The sequence below is a fragment of the Euprymna scolopes genome, chromosome 3, assembly GCF_053919585.1.
Source record: "Euprymna scolopes isolate OS-2025 chromosome 3, ASM5391958v1, whole genome shotgun sequence".
Taxonomy (NCBI): Eukaryota; Metazoa; Mollusca; class Cephalopoda; order Sepiida; family Sepiolidae; genus Euprymna; species Euprymna scolopes.
In genome coordinates this window covers 66,937,448-66,956,701 of record NC_136484.1, presented here as the reverse complement: position 1 = coordinate 66,956,701, position 19,254 = coordinate 66,937,448, and the positions used below count along the sequence as shown (strand labels likewise).

At 28.5% G+C, this 19,254-nt stretch overlaps 1 protein-coding gene across 1 annotated transcript in view; it reads right to left on the bottom strand.

The window, feature by feature from the left end:
* Nucleotides 1-19,254, bottom strand: part of LOC145255844 (THO complex subunit 2-like) — a 310,358-nt gene that overhangs the window by 223,383 nt on the left and 67,721 nt on the right. The window contains exons 16-27 of the mRNA XM_080114588.1: nt 18,854-18,934; nt 16,942-17,038; nt 16,630-16,747; nt 11,935-12,114; nt 10,680-10,844; nt 10,462-10,515; nt 9,170-9,264; nt 8,010-8,133; nt 7,736-7,877; nt 5,629-5,786; nt 4,852-4,980; nt 2,993-3,121 (exon numbers count right to left, since the gene is read on the bottom strand). Of these exons, the coding sequence (XP_079970714.1) occupies nt 2,993-3,121; nt 4,852-4,980; nt 5,629-5,786; nt 7,736-7,877; nt 8,010-8,133; nt 9,170-9,264; nt 10,462-10,515; nt 10,680-10,844; nt 11,935-12,114; nt 16,630-16,747; nt 16,942-17,038; nt 18,854-18,934 (1,472 nt within the window). The remainder of the gene's footprint in view (nt 1-2,992; nt 3,122-4,851; nt 4,981-5,628; nt 5,787-7,735; nt 7,878-8,009; nt 8,134-9,169; nt 9,265-10,461; nt 10,516-10,679; nt 10,845-11,934; nt 12,115-16,629; nt 16,748-16,941; nt 17,039-18,853; nt 18,935-19,254) is intronic.

Genomic DNA, 19,254 nt, shown 5'->3' with positions numbered 1-19,254 from the left:
GACTCTTAGTTCAAGCATGAGAAGAATTTGTTAAAAGTAGTCAAAGGTTATAATTTCAGTTCCAATTTTGATTTGAAGGAAACTTTTCTTAAATAGAGCTGAGACATGCTTTATGTACATCTTTATATGTGACTGAGGACTGCTTGTGAATTTGATATTTTCTAGAAACATCCTCCTTCAGAGAAAGCTGGTTCAACCCATCTAGGATAAATGCTGCTGCCATGGCATATGTACGTCTTTGCTTTCATCCTTTACTGACTTGACTGTATTTCTTCTTCCTGCAAGATGTGTAACAATTTTCCAGCTTCCTATGCCCTCACCATTTTGGATAAGAGAAAGGCTTTGGAATAAATGATTTAACAAGTCAGCAAAATGTTGAGATACTGACTTTTCGGAGTTAAACCATGATGAGTTTTTCCAAATCCTAAGATTTCAGAATGTTTTTCCTAACGTTTTCTTTAGTTGAGAGCTGTTGTAAACCATGGTGAATTATAATTCTTTGTAAAGTGTTGAATCTTTTTTTTTTTTTTTTTTTTTTACATAGGAGTCACCACTTATCAAGGCCTGGAGGACACTCGAGGATAAGGGTTATTGAGTGTACAGTAATCAATGGGATAATATCGTAGTAATCGTTAGTAATGGAAATTTGGTAGATTGGATTACTTAAGGGGCGGTTCATAAAGAATTTGTTTATGTTGGACTTAAAGACAACCAAATTGTAGTTAGCTGGGAAACAGGCAAACAGAAGTGAGTTCCACAGGCGTGCAGTTCTAAGAAAGATTTTTGACTTAGACACAGTCAAAGAGTGGGCAAAATTATTGACAGTGGTTTCAGCTAGATAGGTGTTTTTCGTGAAAGATTGGCGAGATGGGACCAAAGATTGGAGCTCAGACGAGCACTTGCCATGGAAATAATGATAAAACAAAGACAGGCTCGCAACTCCCTTCTGTGGGAAAGAGGTTGCAGAGAAGAGAAAAAGGCATCGCCCACTAATTAATGCAAATTTAAGTATTCTTTTAGAAAAAAATATCTTTTACATTAAAGTAAAAATACTGACTTTACAAGAAAAATAGTTTTTATTAAGACGGTTTTAGTGCTGCTTATTTTTTAAAATTATTTATCAACTCAGTTAAAACATTTAATTGTTTATTTCTTTTTATTCAAAATAAATACATGGTAGTTTGTTAATTTTCTTTTTAATAAACTACAATGAAAATGTACTAAACTAATCCTCAAAAAAAAAAAAAAAAAAAAAAAAAATAGATGTCCAAATGGGTATAAATTTTAAATCTAATCACTAACACTTAAAATAGATTATATTATGAGAATAAGTTTATGACTTTTCCATTATATGTATAGTGATATGCGTTATACTGTGATTTGATATGGTTACAAGCCTAATGTAAACTAACGTCTTTCTCAGTCTGTTGTATATCTTACTTATCAAGACTTTTCCACTTTTTGTTCAACACTGGATAAAACGAATATTAAATATATTCAAATTCAGTTTTCAAACTTGTATTTGCCTTCTAATTTAAGAAAAAAAAAAAAAGAATGTGTGCAGAGGGGATGAGGTATTTTGCATAAGTTAAAAAGGATAAATTTAATAAAAGAAAAGAAAAAAACAGCAATGTTTAATAAAAAAAAAAACTTGATATTTGATTTAACCAAATGAGCTGATGAAAAACAATCTACTCGTTCAATGTTGCAAGAAGTGGAGAGGGCCAAGTGTAAATATGATTATCAAGTGCAATAGTATATACAGGATTAGGATTTTTTTAATTTATTCCATATCAACTTTAGAGGTCATTTTATGCCATGCAATTTTAATAATTATAAAACTATGTGGACCATCCAGCCATCCTTGCTTGCTTGAATCTTGTACAATAAAGCAGCATTCTTGTCTGTTTGTTCACAATTTAATTAATATTTACAAAAATGACACTGTTTCACAAATTAATTTTCAAACTGAAAACGGACTTATATACAATTAAAAATTCCAGCATGATTTCTATATATACTATGTATATATACAATTAAAAATTCCAGCATGCTTAGAAAGCTTCCTACATCCAAGGATCTTCATTAATGGTCTAGAAAGAATTATACATAGATTTAGTAGAAAGTTCCATTTGAGTGCAGCTGATATGATCGATGAAATAGGGGTGATTTGTCCACAGCGAGTTATCCCTTAGTGGAACAATTCTTAGTTCAAGTATAGTCAACATGCCTGATTAGCAATGCTGCAATAGCACTGAAGACAAAAAAAAAACTCTTCTTCAGTTGCAATAAACTTTAACTGTTCTGGAAGTATATTAACAAGTTAACTGTTTGAATCGATCTTCAAAAGTTAGCAATAACATGTGATAGGAAAACAATTGGGTGATTTACTTTTAAAAAGAGTTGGAATGACTTGCTTCTGATTTTTTGAGTATTTTTTTATCAATGCAGAAATTTTTTAGGGCAGTCCATAGAGTAAATATGGTATTGTGCTGACTGATGAAGTAAAAATGGAGAAAGAATGAAAGGAATTGTGCATTTGGAAAAATTAGTCAGAATGGCTCTAGTTAATAGAATAAACAGAGAATGATCACTGACCCCCTTCCTATACAATTTTTAGGTAGCTTTGTGTCTAATTTATAAAATTTGCTTGCTTTTATTTTGCAAATTCTAAGTGTATTATCTATTCTGACCTCAGTCAGGGGAGGAGAAAAAGTTCATCAAAATCTTTTTTTTTTTTTCCCATCCAGAGTGTACTTTTTTTTTTTAGCTATAAATCTCCTACATAAAAAAGTGACTGTCTAATTTTGCCTTAGTGAGAAGGTAAGTAAATAGGATCAGTTAAAAATATTTGTGTAAGTAGCTGAATAAATAATTGTTAACATGTAAAAACTTGTTAGTAATCAAATGTTTTGACGTTCTTCTAGAGTTAGCTTCCGATATAGCTATTACAACACACTGCAACAATATAATAAAAAAGGCAGAACTTTACCTTGGTTATCCGGAAATGCCATTTATGGCAGACATGTCTGTAGTTTTCATAGTCAAGCTGATCAGCTTTATTGATACTATCAGTACCCTTACGAAACACGGTCACAAAACCAGGATAGTTGGCACATTCCTAAAATAGCAATATTCATAGATAATATTAGGACTTTATGATTAATGTTTTCAAATATTCAAGAGAGAAAATCTATATTCACAATATCTACTAGTTTGTTACCATACACAAGCTTATCTCTTCAGTGATGTTTGACTATGAATCATATTAGGTTTTGTGTCTTCCAACATAAAATTTGTTCATCTAGGCTACCTTTTTTGAAAAATATCTATACTAACAGGTGATTCTGGAGCAAATGTTTACCAAGCCTACATGTTAAATGGAAAAGATTTCCACAAATAATAGTTTTAAATATTTTTATATTTAAAAGGGAATTAACTTTATCCTTAACTTATCTCCCATGGTTAAAACAGCACTTTAGAAAGTAGAGTTATAAACCCTTGTATTGATAGACGACAAATGAGAAATAGTCAACAGATAAATATGTCCTCATTTAAAAGTAATTCCTTTTCAGTTGTATTTATATAATAGATAATTATTATCTCCAGAATCGTTTTCATTCAATATATTCCTTCATATTTGTGTATTTCCACTCACAGAAAAAAACAAAACCTTATTTCAAATCAAATTAAACCATTGCTGCAAATACTTAATACTAAAAATGGAAGAAACTAATCCCAGTCATTTAAAGGAAAACAATCTTTTTGATCTGCCTTAGTTTTATACACAACACCTGACTAACCCCCGGATACAGTATAAAAAAAATGTGTGTCTATGATAAAGTTTGATTTATATATAAAAAAAACAAACTGAAATACATAAATTATTTTGCTATCATTTTTATTTTAGAAAATATCTACATGCATCAGCGTACAAAAATATATTACCACTATCTTATAAATTTTTCCGGTGCTTCTATATGATAAAAACGAAAAAATATTGAATTTCAAGTAAAGCAAATGGTACCTATGTAATTGTCAGGTGTCAAATAGTAACAGATCCAAAAATTACAAAAAATGATAATGTAGAAAATTAATTATTCATAAAAAAAGAAAAAAAAGACATTTGTAAAATCTACCGATTTGAATATTCAATTTCTCAGAAATCTTATGCCAATTACAGAAAAGTAATTTCAATAAGTTTTGAAAACAGTTAAAAAAAAAAAAGAAAAAGAAAAAAAAAAAGATTATTTTTTAAAAAGTTCACAAATTAAATACATGTTTATTTTTGTTTTCTGAATAAATTTTGTCTGCTACAAATTGTTTCAACCGTGTTACTTCCCCTTTTGCTTATGTCACATGACCCGATATGTTCAACCCAGCATGTAACTTCATCAAACTGTTTTTAACATTATAGGAACTAATTTTTATTTATTTTAATAAAAGATGAGGATAATAGTCTGCAATAAATAAAAATTAAAAAATAATACTCATCTCAATGAATTCCAATTAAAATAATATATTATAGGAACTGATTTTCATGAATAATTATTTTTCCACGCATATTCACTCAGATATTAATAAATTTAACACTGTTCCCTCCTGAATCGTTAGCCTGGTTTAATGCCCGTTTTATGGTATATCAACCGTTTTTAGGTAATTTCATGTCAAAACATTTATTGGAAACAACTCATTGTACACAATTGGATAAATATATAGCTGGAAGAAAAAATTTCACTTTTATATCTTTGCCAATGTTATTTGTGCATAAATGACCACAATAGATCCAATATCAAGCCAATCATGTAACATACTCTTTTTGCAGGTGTTATATAAAACTGAATTACTTACTTTTTCATAAGTAGTTTTGTCACTATGCCACTTCATAATGGTCTCTAAGGCTGCACAAAGGAAGCGCCCATAACGATGAGCTTCATTCTCAGTACAACTGGTTACTGTATATGTAATATCACAGAAAATCTAAAGGAAATTAAAAGAAATGTAGAAAAACATTTGAAAGGTTTGACCATTAAAAACTAAAAGGACTGACATCAAAATAAATGACGATAGAATCCGAAGATATTTGGATAACGAAAGGTATCAAATTGAAATGCAACATTGGTTAAGCATAGCACATAATTTTTTTGATTGCTAATTAAAAAATAATTATGGTGTGAATGAGAGACGATCTATTATTTACACAGGGGAAATGTACATATGTATTATGAATATAGATAAATATTGATGCAGTGATAAATGTTTTTCATATACAAGTTTTTGATGCGAATAAGCAGATGCTTTTTCATCAGAGAACATGAAGTTTAATTTTTACTTTTTCACTTGTATTTATGGCAGCATTCATTCCAATTTTCCCTGGCATAAACCACATCTCAAAACATAATAGCACATATGTGGCAGTCTTGGGCAGGGTCGCATTAAATGACTAAACACTCATGATTCCACTGCTGAAGACCAACCACTTGTAGGCCAGGCCAGAAAGTATTGAACATCTTTGTTTTTTTTCAGCTGCGAACCAATCAACAAACCAAACACATTTGTGGCAGGCAGAAATGCACAAAGTACATCAAATGATAATTGTTATAGTTTAATATATAGTCAAGTACTTACTCTGTCACAGCAGATTAAAGTAGAAAAATTTGGAGTTTTCTGCTCATGTAGGATGTATATGAACTTAGCACAATAGAGAGCATCACTGGCTGTTAGGCAACAGCGAGGGAAGATACACAACTGCAGAAACTGAGTGATCATCTCATTTTTGGTGGATCCTGCAAACATAGTTTTTCAATCATTACAAATATGACATATGCATGTCAGTTTGGTTATATAAACTGTCATAGTGGTTTCAATTTCAAATGTTGAAAATTTAACAATTGTAAAATTTATTAAAATAATTTTTTTTTTTTCAATTAGATATCTAGAATATCTGGTATAACATAAAAAAAAAAAATTTGGCATTGTCGTAAACTGCTTCCTCAAACCCCATTTATGAGGTTGGAAAATTTAGTACTCTATTCGGACAAGTTTCAACTCTTAAAATTTATTTTATGAGAAAGCTCTTATTTTATTCATTATGCTATGACAGCTCAACCCTTAGATTTTTACCGTGTGATGTAGGGTAAGTGGAGTTTCAACCTTATTTGATTTGTGAATATCAAATATGTCCACGCAGACAAAGTTGGGTATTGGTCAATCGTGAGTACTGATACCAAAAACTAGATTATTAACATAGTAATTCTTGAGTTTCAACTACTTTTCAAGCTCATAGAATAAGCCACATGCAAAAATTTCCTGTTTTCAAAACATTTTTGTATAAAATGTAAATATCATAGTAACTACATGAGCTGAACTTATGAACATTAGCGTCCACTTTTCTCCAATTCAAACTCAACCCAACACAACATATACTGCTACTCTATTACCAGTTTTACTTGCTGGCATGTGTTGAATGACTTTTAGAAATTGATTTTCAAACCAAGTTATCTCTGGCCAAATCTTTATCCCCCTTTATCTCAAAACCTTCCTTATTACTTCCTCCCATGTTTTCCTTGACATTTCCCTGCCAACTTGTCACACTATCTCAACTGTTATACATCTACTAATTCAAGAACTCTTAATCATTATTTCAATGTGAACAAACCAATGAATCTCCCGATACTGTTTAAATTTCATCTTCCTTCGAGATCAGATCTAAGTCTGTCTTTAAGACACATTACAGTCATTGTATCACTATTCTATCATTTCTTTCCAAATAAAGCATATCATCTTCTCTAGTGATGTTTTATTTCCTTACATCATAACACAGCACACACACGTGCCTGATAAATTCTTCCCTTGGTCAACAGTGGTAATCCTCTGCTAGTTAGTAATGACAGAAGAGTTACCTGAACTTATTCCACCCACTCCTAACTCTTGAAATCACACCAGCACAAAATCCTCTTTCCCTGTATCACATAGATATTAAAAAGCATAAAAAAATTCTATTCTGAAATTACAAATGAAAAGCAAATTTAAAATATATTTGAAATGAAGTAAATCGTATAAGATTACATGTAGCACATTCAGAAAAATTGAAAAGTTATCTTTAAAAAAATATAATTGCAAATTCATTTTTCGTATTTTTTGGATTCTTTGGACTAGTGTTCTTTTCTTTAGTGCCATTTTCACAAAGTTTCCGTCAATGTAACCCCGACCTTCCTCAGGTGTATTTTGTTGAACTCGGGAATGTTTCTGTTGAACTCTGGAATTTGGATGGAATTTCCAAAATATGACAAATCAGACAAAAGCATTTCCGAGTTTGACAAGATACACCTGAAGAAGTTCAGAAGTTACATAGACCGAAACGTGAAAACAACACTCAATATGAAAACAGTAGTCTGAGGAATCCAAATAACATGAATTAACCAAGCCTCATCTTAAAAATTCAGAAACGTAAAATTCATTTTTATATTAAAAATACATGTACAAATAAACTTCAAAAAAATATTAAATACATAGATAAACATATATTCTAATTTTATAAGAGTTAAGCTAATTTGAAGATTACCTTCACTATTTTATTGCTCAAATATTCTTAATAATGAACAAATAACAGCAAAATAGAATTATGATAAGAAAATACAAAAGCTTAATACCTGTGAATTCAAATATAATTAAAAAAACATTAAATATAATGTAATGATTAAAGAAGTTTAAAAACTGAAATTGAAGGACTTACTACACAGGAACCATGAATCTTTCTCATGTTTGAGACGAGCCATAACTCTTTGTACATGGTCAGATTGTTTTTTCTCTTCCTCAATCAGTTTTTCAATAAGAGATGTACATCTTTCCTTATCCTTTTTCTTTTTACTTTGAGGCTGAAAATCATGAGAAAAAACAGCTTTGAATATGTGTGTGTGTGTTATATGGTTATGGCACGGAATAATATTACATGCAAAACTTTATATTATTATAGTAAAACACATTAAAAATAGAAAAGAGGAACATACCAGATCATTTTCATCAATGACAGCAATCTGTACTTTCAATTGTTGTATTTGTTTATCATAGGCTGTACGGGGAACATGAAGATCATACATAGATAAAGCCCAGAAAGTCATATAAAAATGAGTGCTGAAAGAAAATCATATAAAAATGAGTGTTGAAAGAAAATCATATAAAAATGAGTGTTGAAAGAAAATCATATAAAAATGAGTGCTGAAAGAAAGTCATATAAAAATGAGTGCTGAAAGAAAATCATATAAAAATGAGTGCTGAAAGAAAGAAGTAATGCATTTTATAAAAAAAAAATGTTTTTTCTTTAAATCGAAAACGGTGCTTTAGTAAAACCGATTCTTAAATTGTTTTTATAAATTATTATAAAATAATATTCGTAGGTACTCTATAACACAATACATTCCTCCATATTTCACATTGAAATTTAGGTACTTGTACAGTTTAATCAAGACATTAAAAAATGAAAATATCGAAAAATGTTTATATTGTACATATCCGTTATGGAATGAAGTTCTTTGAAAATTTTTTTCCACTTATTTGATCAAGTAGGTTTTTTTTTTTTACAGCGAAAAAACAATTTGTTATACCAAGCAAAAGGTCTGATTTTTAGGAACAAAAGCTAGCATTAAAGATGAGGAGGGAGTGTCGGTGCTTTAAATTGAGTTATCTCCCCGTGGCGTGTTCAAAAAAATTCAACATGCTGTCATAAAAACATGTTTTTCCACTGTAAAAAAAAAAAAAATCTACTCAATTAAATTAAGTAAAAAAATTTTTGTTGTTGAGATCTTCAATATAACCTTTTTTTTTTTTTTTTTTTTTTCCCCTCGATATTTTCATTTTTAAGGTCTTGATTAAACTGTACAAGTATCGAAATTTACCCAATAGTCAATAATTAGTTGCTGATTAATGCTAATTACTTGTGCCATTATAATAAGATATAATACAAATAGATTCTGATGGCTTATCAAAATTGGCAAAATTGAAATTTAGATTAAAAAAAGTGTTATGTACTTCTATATTTGAATACAAGCTAAACAAAATATTAATTGAGGAATATGATTTAGGAGTAAATTTTTAACCATCATATTTTATGAATCATATCAAAAGTTAATAAAAGATTGATTGAATGATTAATGCTGCAGTGACTGCTTACCTCAAGTCATCCCATACTTTGGCAGGATACAGAGGGCGTATCAGCTCTATCACAGGTTCCATAACAATTGCACTTGCTTCCACATATTTCTGAGTCTGATTATAAAGGAATATACAAAATGAAATACAAAAATGAAATTCTAATCAAAATATGTTGTAAATCTTTTCTTAGGGAAAATAGATTTCATAAAATTGATATATTAGTTTTCTAGTAACACAAAAGGATTAAAATGTTAATGTTTGAACATTATTCTATTGACATGCTTCCTGGCTGACTACAATATAGTAACCTTCAAGTCTAATGTAAACAAGTTCATGTTGAACCGTCCCCTTAAATAATCAAGCTTCATCCAACTTACACAATTAACGATTATTACACTACATCCTTACATTCATTAACCCTTATGCTCAAGTGGCCTCCGGGCTCCCTTGCAAAAAAAGTTGCAATTTAAAAGAATTTCTAAGCAATGTCAACTTTGTTTTCTTACTATTTGTCTGCTTTTTTATTTGAAACCTTTCAAATATATAAAGAAAAATATGTAAAACAAAAAATATCTCAAAATTAATAAGACAATAGTCCTCAAATGTTTAACTTTTTAAAGGATATAATAGTTATTTGAAACATACAAACTAATTATTTTTGAAAATAGAGTGATTGTTGTTTTATAGCATATCAACCCTTTTACAGTTATCTAATGCTGAATTTGCTCATTTGGGTAAAAAAAAAAAAAAAAAATTTTTTTTTTTTCCCCAAATTCTTTATATCTTCAAATATTTATTTAGGCTTGGTTTGATTATTTTGTTTTACGGCATATCAACCCATTTGGGGTTATTTAATGAAGAATGCTGTCATTTTGGTAAAGGTTTTTATACATAAAGTTCTTTATATTTTCAAATATTTATTTATGATGCTTAGTTTGCTTGTTTTGTAGAGGAAATTGTTTTTGTTTTTGGCTTTGCAGAACATGATTAAGTTTTGCAACCGGAAAGGAAAAAATAATAGCATCAACGTCTGATGCATTTTTTGAACAGGAAGGCAGTATCTTCAGACAGCCTGATCTAGTAGCGCCAGATAGAAAATAGAATTTAGTTTGTATTAACAGATACTTGTAAAAAAAAAAAAACAAATATAAATTACTATATTGAACAAATAAAAACTTTTTTGAAACTATGATAATTATATTTTTGATCACTATGAATAAGCAAATAAATCCATTTCAGAGAGGAAAACAAAAAAAATGACACCTTTAAAATCTTAACATTTTCTGTTAAAAGCAATATTGAAAGTCTCACCTTTTGCTGACTTGAAAGTTGTTTATCAAGTTTTTTCAGTTCTTCAAATTTAGTCTGGAAATAAAATAAAACACTAAATATAGAAAGGCAAAATCTGAAAAATAGTTTTAAACGTTTTATATTGAAAATTTTAAAAGCAATGATTTTTAATAAATCAATTTTCTCAAACCTTGAAATATAAAGAAAAAAATGCTATTATAGAAAGGTTTCATACTCACATTGACAGCATAGGAATACAATGGTCTGGACAAGAAAAAAGCAGCATCATGAGGAACATGGTAATTACCAATCAATTCATTGATTGGTGGTAATCTTTTAATAAATTCTTCTGTACTTAATTGCATTGATAAGAAACTTCCAAATTGAACCAAGGTATCTTGACACTACAAAAAAAAACAAAAACCAAATAAAACTAAAACATTAAATATTTAGGTTTAAAAACTGAGGGAATATAATAATAGTGTCAAATAAAAAAGTTGTTAAAATTTTTCCAATTAAATTAAAATTATATAATTGTTTTTTGAAAGAAAAATTATTTTGAATATATATATATATGCACATGGCACCTAAATCATATTTCTCTGGTTTTGATCTCAACATATATTAGGTTCAATATAATAATCAACAGAGAATTGTTTCTATAATAATATTTAATCTGCATGAATTATACTATCGTATTGAAGTGTATCTTACGACTGGGCAACGCTGGGCAGCCTGTTAATATTTACTTAAGTGAGACGAACATTCTAAAAATAAAAAAAAATGAAATTTATTTGGGGTTTGTTTTGTGGTGCATCAACTCAATAAGTGATTTTGTGCCATACAAAATATTTATAAAATAAGCATTTTATAAATATTTTGGATTCCTCTTATTTGTTGTGATTTGCACATTTCCAAAAGAGAAGGAAAAATGGCTGAAAAATTTAAATAACAATGCCTCATCTCAGAAATACTATAAAATAATAATCAAGGAGTTTTTCAACATTAAAATAATATCGATATAACATTAAAACTGAGAACTGTGAATGTTCATTTGTCATTGTGTATATTAGATGACACCATTGTTTTGTGACAACATTCAGTGAAACAGGTGAGGATAACCGTGCACAGTTGATAACGTCCTCTATCTAGTCAGATAGAAAGAAATCCTTTATGGTGTTTTTACAGCACATCAACTTTACAAGTTATTTTGCGGCATACAAAATATTTATAAATTTATTTATGCTTATTACTATATGTTGTCTTTGATCAGATAATAGTTCCAATTTTTCTCTTCCAACTGTTAATGGCTGTTCATATGATTTATTGTTTGGGAACGTATCCTATACTGTTTGCTGCTTTTTATTTCATCAAATATTGACCAATGTTCAAAGAAAGACCTAAAGAAGGTTGGAAAGTAGAATGGCCGAAACATTTAGAAACACAAAGATCATGATAGAGACAACAGGCTGAAAGATGTAAATGTTATTTTACCTGATCATAGAGCTTTCCAGTTAATTTTAAATGCCTTTCATTTCCTTCTTTGTAAACAACTCCATCTCGCTGTTGGGCCATAAGCAGACAAAGAGAAAGAGCCAAACCATGTTCTAATAAAGCATCTTTCAACCGAGTGGATGATTTCTTGGTGTTTCGCACTTGTGCAAAGTAACCTCCCTGAAAGAAACACAAGATTTTATTGTGACAACTCTTATGACTAGAAAGATACAAAAATGTTGACCAATGTATTATTTAAGTGATCACACAAATATAGAAAACTGATTTTTTTTTTTTCTCAATTTTCAGATTTTTTATTTGTATAAAATTTTTTTTTCACATTATTATACAGGGATATTTATACAAGGAATGTAAATGACCAATGGAAAAAAATACCTGAAATCGAGATGACCTCCACCACTCTTTCACATATATAATTTAACATGATTCCCCGTTTCCAAACCATTCTACACTCCTCTCCAAATATTTAGCATGTTGAAAAGTTAGTAAATAAAAAAAATTACCTAACCTACCATTAACACTAGGTCCAAGTTTTAAAATCTCTCTAAAACAAACTTGCTATAGCCACACTACTGAGTGCCCCCACCCCCCAAAAAACACTCTTACCTAATTAGTAGCATAAAGCCAAGTGGCAAAACCAAACCAAAAACGTAAAAAGCTTTAACAAGTTGGTCTCTTTTCATAAAAAAAAAAGAAAAAAAAAAGTAGAAAACTCACATTTGTATACTTGGAAATTTTTTAGATAAGGATTAAGAAGTTGTATTATTTAAACTACTGTTCTTGTTTCGGAGGTTATTCTCACAATGTTTCAGCCAATGTAACCTCCAACGTTTTTGTCTGTCTAACTTGTTAATATGTACAGAATTTCGAACTGAACCCTTTATTTAATTCATGAGGGCAGAATGTTCTCAATCTAATCTTGGGTAGAAATCTTAAGTAATTCTTAATTATATTCTTAATATTGCCTGTATTAAACCTCCAGAAGACTATCAATTAAAACTAATTATTATGTCGCATTTTATCTGTGTTGTTCAACAAAACTCATCTGAAGAAAGTCAGAGGTTATATTGGACAAAATGTAAGAATAACATCCAAGATGAGAACAGCAGTCTGAATAATCTATATTTATATTACATTCGGCAGATTTGATCTCAAACCTATTTAGATAGAATTTTTCATTTACAATATTTTTTTCATATTTAAATAAGATTGTGAATACACATGAAAAAATTAAAATGACTTAAAATATTTCAATAATAGCACACATAGAAAGAGTTTGATCAGTTAAGAAATAATCTTTTTAAATTTTTTTAAATCCGATTAAAATTAAGGAATTTATGACTATTTTTGTGTCTTGCACATTTGGATATTTTCCCTCTTTAACACCATATGCGTTTCGTCATATTTTTTACATTACTTTTTCAGTAAAAATATTATATCTTTGTTAAAACACAAGATTAAGCAATGAAATTTGCCATATAAATGTATTTTTATGCAAGTAATCAGAATATGCTACTGATAATCTCCAGAAATTAATGGTTTCCAAATAATCTGCAGTAAATGCAATATGCTGCAATTTCTTAAAAATGGCATGTGCCCATTAAAAAGAAAAGTTAGAGAACTTTGAAAGTTTAGAAAGTTGAATTGTAATGCATTTTATGTACAAAAAACTGAAATCTATATCTAGGACTGTTTAAAAATGAATATATTGCAATACTTTTTTTGATTAATACTTCCTGTTACCCCCTCCCCCCCCTCTCCGTCTGACCACCTCTCCAAAATATGTGATTCTAACTTTGTAGGCAATTACATGCAAACACCCCGAAAAAAGTTAATGAGAGATAAAGAAAAATTATTTTAGTATTTAATGTAAAATTATTCCCCATTTTGAGCCATTTCAGTGTTTTAGGGCAATTAACCATTTTTTTTTATAGGAGATAAATCCTGGGCTTTTTTTTTTTTTTTTTTTTCCCCCGAAGACGATTATGGGTGATTTTAAGAGGGTCTTTGTGCAATTATGGTAGGATGGGAAGGTTGCCACTTTAACTTTGGGTTAATGATAGGGCTAAGGAAAATTATGTGTGAACATCATGAAGACTTGGTAGGAACAAAACAAAAACAATTTTAGAATTTAGAGTTAGGGTTGGTTTCACATGAATTTAATGTAAAATAATTCACCGTTTCGAAACCATTCTAGCATTTTAGGACAATTGACAAATTTATTTTTTACAGGAGATAAATCATGTGCACTTTTCTTTAAGGAAGGATCTGTTTTTTTTTTTTTTTTAGACACTTATATGTAGCTTACCAAGGAATTTTGTTTGGTTTTGAAAAAGTAATTTCTTCATCATGAAAACTATTTCCCTGCACCACTTTCAAAGTATATATTTGTTTTCAGCACCTCTGAACACCTATAAAGTTGTCATTGTAAAATGGTTTTGAAGTTGGAAAGATTCTAGATATTCACTGACATTTTTATTTCTTAACTTAACTAGAAACTGACCACCTTCTACATATATTTAAATATTGATTTTATATTTAAAATAATTTTTTTTTTATAATCAGGTAGGTTAGTTTCCATTCGATAATAATTCGCTGAAAACATTGTATATAAAAAAAAAAAGGCGAAAATAAAAAATCAAGAGGAGGGGAGTACTGCTTGTACACGCGAACCAAAAAAATAATTTCACATTTTCAGTTGTTCAAAGAAAAACACTGTTTAATTCACCATTAAAAAACTAATGCACGCAAGTTATACATTTAAAAAGCTTATTTTCTTGTTTTTTTTTTTTTTTTTTTTTTTTTCAACCATATTATCCAGAACATTTTGTTTTATATTCAGATTTTCAATTTAAAAAAAATTTGTTCTGGAATAAAAAATCAACAACAAACAACAACAAAAAAGAAGTCTGTTGTTAACAACCATGCTATCGTTGTTGTCGCTACTAATACTACAAGATAATCTTATTCCCAAACTCAAATAGAAAAGATTTGTTTCTGGGCATCATGATTTTAAATTGCTAGCTACCACAAGAGAAAACAACATACAATTATACTTTTAATGGATAAAAATAGTAAAAAGATTGTTTTAATTACTAGTTCATGTCCGAAGAAATTTTTTTAAAAATATTTACAAAACTTGTCATGTCTTATTTTTAACATAAGAAAAAAAAAAAAAAAAAAAAATGAGCGGTCAAAAGTATTTCAGATATCCCAAACTATTAAAAGTGACCTCTTATGGTTAGATTCCAAAGATTCATGACAAAATTCTTAATACAAACATGGTATAAGCATTTACAAATCGTGGAGGGGGTTACAAAACGTTACCAAAAACGCTAGTTTTATGATCACATTTGTATCACTTTATTTTCTTAAAACTCTTAAAATATATAATGTACATTATTGTTTATTAATTCATTTGAAGGTATATTCATTTCCAAACAAAACAGTTGTATTTTGAGAAATTAAACTGCTTTGGTTTTTAAAATATGACAATTTTAGCAGAACTCCATGGAAATCTGTGATTATTCAAAGTGTTTTATCCTCCATGTGTATTGCTAATTATTTGAGTAATTTCTTCTATACTCAAATTTGCTTAACTGATGATTTTGATGTCTATTTGTTTTCATTAATGAACACAATAGTGTGATGTTTGATATAAATGGCTGCATTCAGATTTTTTAAAACTCCTTTGTTAGTATTTTAATTACTGTTTCCCCATTTGGAATTCATACCTGTACTTCACAGACTGATAATATTAAACTGACTTTGCTTGTTATACTACGTACAAGTCTTTCTTAATTTAAAAACAAAGTTCAAGCATATAAAATTATTGTGTTGAAATTGATCATAAATATCAACAATGATCATATTTAAATACAAGAAAGAAAAAAAAAAAATAGAATGAATAATATACCTGAAGAAAGCGAATGGGCATTTTGATTGAAGCATAGTAGAGATAAAAATATCTAAAATGATGAGTAATCTGAAGAATAGGATAAACAAATAAAGCAAAAGTTGCCTCCTCACTTGAATAATACAAACAAAACATTGATCATAACTTTGTTAGATTTGGGGAAAATTAATGTGTACTTTTAGATAATTATGAAAATATGCAATTTTTCCCAATTAATAGGACATTTTTTTTTTTAATTCTTTTCAGAGGCAAACTAATTTCCTTGAAGATAGTGGATCTTGGGTTAACTTCCAGCAGTCTCATAACTCTTGTTTCCCTTTGTTTTTTAATTCTCACATTCCATGAGTGATGTTTCTGACAAAGGGGGAAAAAATCACTTTTCTGTGTCAGAATCTATCCATCTAATACTTAGTGTAGGTTAGTTTTTGACTTTTTTTTGGAGAAATTGAGTAAAAATGAGTAATTGCAATTTTCAATATTAAAAAATAAAAATTAAAATAAGGAAAAAAAAGAAATAAAGACAAGAAAAAAGAAATAAAGTTATTTTTGCACCCTGACATTTTCTTGAAGCATTTGATTCAATCATATAACTTCATGACGCAACATTTGGTGAAAAACTAATGAACCAATTCTGAGAATCAGAAGATTAACAGATAGAGACAAAAAAAAAAAAAAAAAAAGAAAAGTTTTTCCCAGTTAACATCAGAGATTAAATAATATCTTATCTCGTCAGAGTTAGTTTTTACAGCTGTAAATACCTCCTGTCTCAGTAATTCGCCACCCGACATTGCTTCAAGTTGATCATCTGTAATTTCTTCAGAAATTTCTATACCAGCCATTTTTTGGACTATTTCTCTGAGCAGAAGAAGATCAAAACTGAAAAAAATAAAAAAAATAAAGAATCAGTACTGACTAAAAAAAAAATAATAAATAAAAAGATAAATATAAGAAAGCAAAATATAAAGGTGTGAGTGATTAAACTATTGAAATAAAAAAAATTGAAAAATGATTAAATTATCTTTGCTGCTTTTAGTTTTCAAATATTAAATTAGAAAATAAACAAAAATTACCTCTTTCCTGCTTTCAGCTGGTTAGTTACATATTGCATGAGACCTGCCAATTCAACTGGGTATTTCCTACATATATAGCCAGCAAAACTTGCTAAACCTGTGCAAAACAAATTATAAACAGATTTTAAGATATTTCTACAAAAAAAAAAATCATTTAAAATTATTAACACTAACTGAATTTAAAATATTAACACAAAAATAAGGTCTGTTAAACTAAAATGCTTATTTTTTTTCAGACACAAGAGATATTCAATACGGGAGGAAAATTGACAAAATAAAGTATACAATATCTGATGTATATACAATTTAATGTTTATTAGTGCATGGTTGTGAAATATGATCAATGATGAAATGTCAAAATGACATGATTCTGGCTGCCAGATATCAGATGAAGAAAATTGCTCCGAAGTGTGTCCCGCATCAATGTTGATTGTGGTAGGTTGTTGAAGAAAATTTGATCTTAACAGACAGCACAAGTGAAATGGCATCAGACAAATGTTAGAAAGCATTCATGAAACATCTAATCTCAACAAAAACAAAAAATCAAAGTAATAAAAAATATTTAGGTTGTTGTTTTTTTTTTATAGATGTGTTCATGCATGTCATGATACACTGAAGTTTGATAGGGATTTTTTGCTTAACAGCACATCAACCCTATAATTCATTTTGTGCCTAAAATATATTTATAAAATAATAATTTGGTAAGTTCTGGAATATTATTTAATTGAAATATTATTTTTACATGAATTCATGCATTTCCATAAATATTATTAGTTCATCATATTTAAGTTTAGAATGCATTTTAAGAATATTCAAATTTTTAATTTTTTTAAAAAATTTTGATAGACTTTAGAAAATAAATTTATTTAAAAAAGAAAAAAAAAAGAAATTGTGAATTGGAATTTATAAGTTTAAGAAGCCAATATAATACAGAATTAAAAAATTAATTTAAAATCAACTTAATTTCACTGTTATACATCATCATACACCATAAAAACAATTTGTTATTCCAATACTAATTTAGACAAAGTTTATATGGGAGAAGAAAAAAAAATCTAATTTTACATGACCCACAGTCTTGTTGATTAGAATATGTGAAAAAAATTGCTCTTAAAGATCACAGATTTTATTTTTCTTGTGAGACCATGCTGTGAAGAAAAAAGAAAAAATACAAAGTGTTTCTATACTTGATGATCATGTATATTATCCAAACCAAGTTAATTCTAAATAAATATTTATTAAAAAAAAATTCTGCATTGTATTGTCTTCTTAAACTTGAGAATTCTCATGAAAATTTAAACAATGCTTACATTGGGGGAAAAAATATCTCTGAAATTAATTATATTTTGATTGGGTTTGCTTGTTTAATCCTTTTTGGGAGTTAATTAGCAGAAAGACAATGCTTACTGCAACCGATTCATTGTCAGACACAAGTTACTATTTTATTAATAGATTGTAGAAAATTATAGGTTCATATATTTTCCACCAGTATTAGAGCATAATTAAACACAAATTTGATCTAAGAAGATTTGAACTCGGCTTATGCAATTTCATAGTCTGCAGTAGTATCCATTAGGCTAATTGTGCATCATGGATAATGGACAATTTTTTTTTTTTTTTTTTTTACTAATTAAGAAGCAAATTTTCCTTAAAAAAACAAACCTTTTAATTAAACATCAGCAAAACTCTAAAGCTATTTCACAACAAACTGCTGTTACATTGTAAATATTGCTGCAAACTTATTAAATGTCATATATTTTAGAATCAATTATATCAATACATTTGGTAAAATGTCAAATAAAACAAAAAAAAAATATCTTATTATTTCAGTGAGATTTAATCCACATTTTCTTGTGAAAAAAAAAAAAAAAAATGCAAAGTTAAAATGACATAAAATAAAAAAATTTCTTACTCTGAAGCCACAACGATATATTTGTGTCATCATGTTTTAGTCTCTCACGGTCAGGATTGGCAACTGCCTCAACAATAGAATCTTCAAGATGGTTAAGAATAATAAACAAAATATTTTGGAAAATATATTTAATAACGGACGGAAAATAATTATGAACACTTATTCAAACACAAAGGATGTCGGCATCCTATAAAATGTGTAATGCCATGTACTGAATTCAACAACCACTATACTGAAACTCAATGTCCCCATGACAAATGGATTTACAAGCATAACAGAGCAATTAATGTAGGCAATGTTGAAAACACACTCATTTTGCATACATTTGAATAGAACCAAAAGTTTAACATTGCTCAAACTGTGTTAATCAAATATGCATATATCATCTGGTGGCAACAACT